Source organism: Saccopteryx bilineata, chromosome 8 (assembly GCF_036850765.1).
Source record: "Saccopteryx bilineata isolate mSacBil1 chromosome 8, mSacBil1_pri_phased_curated, whole genome shotgun sequence".
NCBI lineage: Eukaryota > Metazoa > Chordata > Mammalia > Chiroptera > Emballonuridae > Saccopteryx > Saccopteryx bilineata.
The window spans coordinates 10,247,782-10,253,781 of NC_089497.1; the positions used below are offsets into that span (position 1 = coordinate 10,247,782).

Sequence of the window (6,000 nt, forward strand, 5' to 3'; positions counted from 1 at the left end):
AGGAAGGGAGAGAGAAGTGCGGGGCAATGGCAGCATTCCTTTGTTGTTTCACTCAGTCGTGTAATCACTGGTTGCTTCCCGTGTGTGCCCTGACTGGGAATTGAACCTACAACCTTGTTGTTTTGGGACAAAGCTCTGAACTAACTGAGCTAACTAGCCACGGCTACATTCTTTTTATTTAAAAAAATTGTTTGTTGGGCACTTCTGTTGGCCTGGCATTTTCCAAGGATCTCCAGATTACATTATTTCTTAGACTTGCCCCAAAGAAACAGAGACTTTATACCTAAGCCAACCAACACAGTCAAATCAACATCTGGGATTTTTGAGTAAGACACCTGCGAAAGTCAAACAAAAACCAGTAGTTTACATTTGTAATGAATCCGTGACTTTCTTATCTGTGAATATAAAACAGATTTCTCTTGGTAAGGTATGAGAACTTTCTGTCAGAATTAAGATCCGGTTTGATTTCCTTTAAGCTTTCTTCACTTTTAGTATAATTGAGATTGCCTCTACTTAATTAATTAAATGTTACAACTCCAATATAATTACTTTACGAATAATCATTTAGCGTCCTTTGTCTTAATCACCATGCCAAATTTTATCCCACTGATGACTATCTTAAAATATTGAACCACAGGCTTTATACAGTTCTATTAAAAACAGAAAAGAACAAAGTATTTTAATATTCAAATTAGTTCTTCATGAAAAAATATTTTCAAAATAATTTTTTCATATAATTTTTTTTTTTACTTTTATTACATAGCGTACAAAATAGTTTGAGGATGTTTCCATGACTTCTTATTACACCTTCTGTTAACTGGAAGCAAAAAGAGCATCTTTTTAAAATTATTTAATAATCTCCAATATACTCAGATTTGAAAATGTATAGCCTTTAGAATGTTTGCAAACCATTGAGGGGCCCTGATGAAAAATTATACCATTTTAATTTTAATTTTTATTAAAATTGAATATAAAACATTGCAGATGAGCTGAGGGAGACAGAGGAAATCAAGCTAAAATTTTAATACTTTCACTTGTAAATTATATGCATATGTATATATGTTTTTACATAATTTCCGTAATAGAATACAGAAATTAGATACGCTGGTTTTTAAACTGAACATGTCACAAACATTTTGATATAAAAATACACACTCGGACATGCTATAGCAAGTGTGTCATTCTGGAAGCCAACTGTTTCTTATTCTGATGTTACTTGCCTGGTTAGCTCAGATGATTGGACCGTGGGACAAAACTGATGAAGGTTGTAGTTTCAATTTCTAGGTAGGTCAGTTAGCTTTATTCGGTTTCCTGGTCAGATGAAGGGTCTAAATGACTGAGAAAGAAAATGTGGATGCCCTACTCAGAATTCATCCCCTCTGTCCGAAAACCACCCGTAGCAGCACAAGGACGAGGTTTGTGCCAAACCCTAAGTCATTAGTGACAGGACAAAAAAAACCCCAAAAAACTAAATGATAAAAATCTTGGTCTTCAAAATACAATGCTAAATAGCTTTCATTTTCATAATATGACATAAAGACCTGCTTTTTCTTTTTATAGTTACAGCTGAGGGGCTCCAGCTGATCACCTGCCCCAGACCGTTGCCAGCCTGGCAGGAGGCAGAGCAGGACATAGCGGTGCTGGCGTTGCGCTAGGCAACCGTTCAGCCAATGACTGCTGTTCCGTAATTACCGTGCGGCCTGCCTTTCGTGCTGAGAAACAACTTCCTTTCTCCATAAAAACTGCAGATTAAAGGTGTCTACAATAAGTAACCTGTATTTAAAACAAACCAATTCCTGGGATTTAGAGAACGTGTTACGCCATTTCTCAGATGGGACTAAAAACAGATCCATTTTAATTACTAATATTAAAAAATGACGTATTCTCTGTTCCAGTCAGATTTTTCACTTATTTTATTTACTTTGTTAGCCTTTGAGGTGAATCCCTAATGTCTTCTGAGAATAAAATAGCAAGCTAAGTGCTTATCTTTGGAAAGGAGAATCGCTAATTTTGGAAATCACTGTATGTTAAGCCTAAATTCTGTTTCTTGAAGAGAAGCCCACTATCAGTAATCAGCTAAATAGAAAGCACATGGCAGGGCCAGCAGTTTCACCTGTGCTCCGTCCTGTTTAGATGTCAGTCTGAAGGGAACGAACTCAGTAGTTTTAATTGGCGTTGAGGTCATAGGCTTAAATTTAATCTAGGGCAGGGGTCGGGAACCTATGGCTCGTGAGCCAGATGTGGCTCTTTTGATGGCTGCATCTGGCTCGCAGACAAATCTTTAATAAAAAAATAATAATGTTAAAAATATAAAACATTCTCATGTATTACAATCCATTCATTTCCTACCACTCATGTTCATGGTTGCGGGTAGCTTGAGCCAATCACAGCTGTCCTCCAGGACAACACCAAATTTTTATTGGATAATGCGTAAGGTACATGGGTCATTGTATGGCTCTCACGGGATTACATTTTAAAATATGTGGCGTTCATGGCTCTCTCAGCCAAAAAGCTTCCCGACCTGTGATCTAGGAAAATCTGGCCTTCTCCTCACAACCGTTCTAAGAGGATTACCCTCAAATATACAGCAGTCAGCGGTGATACGGCAGGAAGCACACAGAAGTACTCGTTTCTCTGGTCTCTTCCATAGACGACACTTGGATAATGGAGCTCCAACCTGGCTCATTTTATTTCAGTGCAATAAGAAGGACAAGCAGAGGCAGGGGACACAGCTTTTCCTCCGAGAATGAGGTCCCATTTCAGAGCTGCTTTTTCAAAAAATGGGGGGGGGGGGGACCTTGGAAACGAAAGTGAAACGTATACTCATAAAGACTAATGGGTATCAAGTAATTTGCCCAAACCCAAAGGCTATTATGACTAATAAAGAGAAACGTCCCATGGTAGCTAAAATTTTAAAACAACAATGGCAATAGGTGCATCTTACACTCAAAGCTCCCTGTACCTAGAACGAGCAGTAGTATCACGAGATTTAAATATCTGATCATTGAATGCCTGGTTAAATGAAATTGTGGCAAACCTGGAGAAGATTCAGAAAATGGCATCGATGTGGCTTTTCATTGTGCAAATGAAAGCTTTGAGGACAGGGTTGGAAGGACTGCTGTGACTCATTTTGAAGATGAGTTAAGAAATTATTTTTTGTCATTTTTTCCAGCCTTTCCCAACCTGTGTTCCTCATCTAAGCCACAGAACACACAAATAATTTAAGTGACTTTTTTCAGTTCCTCCTCCAAGGATGAAACACATGTAGTACCATTCTAGATACATCAAAGAGAAGTTAGTTCATCGCATAGGAGGATGCCTTAGGCCATCCTCTCGTGTAATGGTGTTGGCTAAGTGGATACACAGTGGACCATAAAATAATGTCGGCAAAATATCTGGAGCCTAGAAAATGCACTTGAAAAGCAGATGTGCAGACAAGCTAAAGGGTGGATTTCCTAAAGATGAATTACTTAGCGTGGTACGAGTCTATTGAGGGAAACAACAGGATTTCCTTCTCCCAAGCATGTTGAAGGCAGGGCTTGTGTTCTTCTGACCAGAATGGGAGGAAGCACACAGCAACTGAAGGCAGAGTCTTGTCCACCCTGAAGAGGATGTGTTTGGGTCCTCCAGTTTGGGCTACTCAAATGACCAAGGCAGGGGATGCCCTGAAATGAGAGGGGAAGAAAACACAACACGCTGATCTACCTAAGTGTGGTAGGCTAAGATCCCTCTCTTCTCTGAGGCGCCCATCCGTCTGATCATGCGGAGAAATACCCATTTACTAGGACCAGAGAGGGGAAAGAGAGAAACCTCACAGTAATAAGAGGAGGGTTGATGCTGAAGAATTCTTGAGAAAAGTAAAACTTTACAGGGCTACTTAGGTTCTTCAGAGTTATCTCTTGTTCAATCTCTAACATAAATTTCTTTCTAAAAAGACACCATTTGAACCTAGAATACTGCTTTGATGACACAGTTGTCAATACGAACGGAAATGGTTGTTATTCAGAACTAGCACAGAGATAGCAAAGGCAAATTAGAGAAGGCAGACTCAGTGGAAATGCTGTTCATTACTGCCTGAGAGCAACCTGATGTCTCTGTCTAGTTTTCTGATGAATACAAACATAGGGAAGTCATAAATACTCTAAGATTCTTTTTTTACTAGTCTAATATTTTTAAATTACAATTTACATTCAGTGTTATATCTACTAGTTTCAGGTGTTCGGCATAAGAGTTAGACAATCATATACTTTACAAAGTGTTCCTTCCCCCTGATATTTTCAGTGCCCAATGGACACTATACATAGTTATTACAGTATCACTAACTATTGTTCTTTTGCTGCCCTTTACATCTCCATGACTCTTTTTGAATGCTCTAATTCCTACTGAGTTAAATTCCAAGAAACTGAACTCCTGTTATACATTGTTGCCCACAGAAATCTTTTATTCATACACATTATGATTCTAGAATTGTCCACAAAGAGCACTATTAATGCAGATTGTACATTGAAACTACAAATGACTTTTTCGAATGTTACTTTAAGAAGGAGTATTTGGACAAGGCGTCAGTCACATTTCGGGCGCAATCTGCTTTTTTCTGGCAACTTATCATTGACGTAAAAGGAGAGTCCATATTGACCTTTGTGTACGTAAGCAGTTCACATGAATTCCGTGAAACTGCAAGTGAGCAACAAAGGGCCAGCTTGGTCTTCTGAGGCAACGGGGACTTGAATAGTTGAGCGTAAACACCTCTTTCACAATGAACAAATATATCGTTTGCTTATGGAAGCTTCGGCTGTAATGCAGTCAAGGTGGGAGCAGTGAGAAGAGCTCTGAGATGCATGAGGACACGATTAAGCTCCTCTCGGCTCCGCCTAACTGCCTTCTCTTTTCCATTCACAGCTACCGAAGAGCAAGAGAGTGGATCTGCGCCCCTGTCCTTCAGCCCAGGCGTCTCCTTAAAGAAGCCACAGCTACATGACTGCCCCAGGGACTCTGGCTGTTATATCTCATCAGAAAATTCAGATAATGGCAAAGAAGATCTGGAGTCTGAACATCTATCTGACATGGTCCAGAAGATTGCGATCACAGAAACAAGTGACTGAACACACATTCTGAACTCTACCGCCGAATTCTATTTTAACTCTTTTTGAGCTAAAAGCTCAAATAGGGAAGGAAGAGAAGTATTTGCAGATATAACCTAAAATGTTTTCATCTGAATGGTTGCACCTAAACGTGTGCATCTTCAATGTTCCAAATTATTGTAAATAGTGTGTATATTTATTATATTATATTCGACATGTTAATATTTCATGTCTGTGTAGTAGAAAGGGCCTAATATAGATCTTTGATATGTGTGATCTAAGTTCTGACTTTATTTTGTAAGTGCAAAATGATAAATTCTGCAAAAAAAAAAAAAAACCCTTTCTTCACACCTGCCAGTTTTGAATTTGTGTCTATTATCTAATGAATAGTAGTGGAGCCCATGTCTATTTAACCAGTTGTCCAACCAGCATTTACACTCATTTTTATATTTACTAAAAAAGTACAAGTTCATATGGGAGACACTTCATCTTGATCCACAGTGGAATTTTAGTAATATTTTGCTGATTTCTTCTCTGTTTTCTGGTATAAAAATATAAGCAATTTATTATCAATTCCGACTTAGTAAAACTAATTGTAATAATTGTACAGATGTTTCACCTTTAAATGTAAATACTTTTAATTGAGAAACGCCTTCATTTTAAAAAATAAAACAACAAATTATATGCATTTGGTATTTTCCAGACTGGTGCTATTTAAGGTATCATATTTTATATTAGACATATAGACAAATTATCTCCTACCAGACACAGTGATATACATCTAAGGGGGGAGCTGGGTTACGACAATCTCAAAATACGATGTTTCAAGCTTATGATGTTTGGTCCCATAAAAACTTTAAAGAATTGAGACATGAGCGTTTTGGCTTCCACTGTTAGCGTCATACTTACAGACTGTGTG

At 38.2% G+C, this 6,000-nt stretch overlaps 1 protein-coding gene across 2 annotated transcripts in view; it reads left to right on the top strand.

Annotated features, from left to right (window-relative positions):
• SAMSN1 (SAM domain, SH3 domain and nuclear localization signals 1) overlaps positions 1–5,758 on the top strand; it is a 141,969-nt gene extending 136,211 nt beyond the window's left edge. For both annotated transcript variants that reach the window (XM_066241572.1, XM_066241573.1), the window contains one exon: positions 4,900–5,758. In XM_066241572.1, the coding sequence (XP_066097669.1) occupies positions 4,900–5,102 (203 nt within the window). In that variant the 3' untranslated portion in view covers positions 5,103–5,758. The remainder of the gene's footprint in view (positions 1–4,899) is intronic.
• Positions 5,759–6,000: the final 242 nt, after the last annotated feature.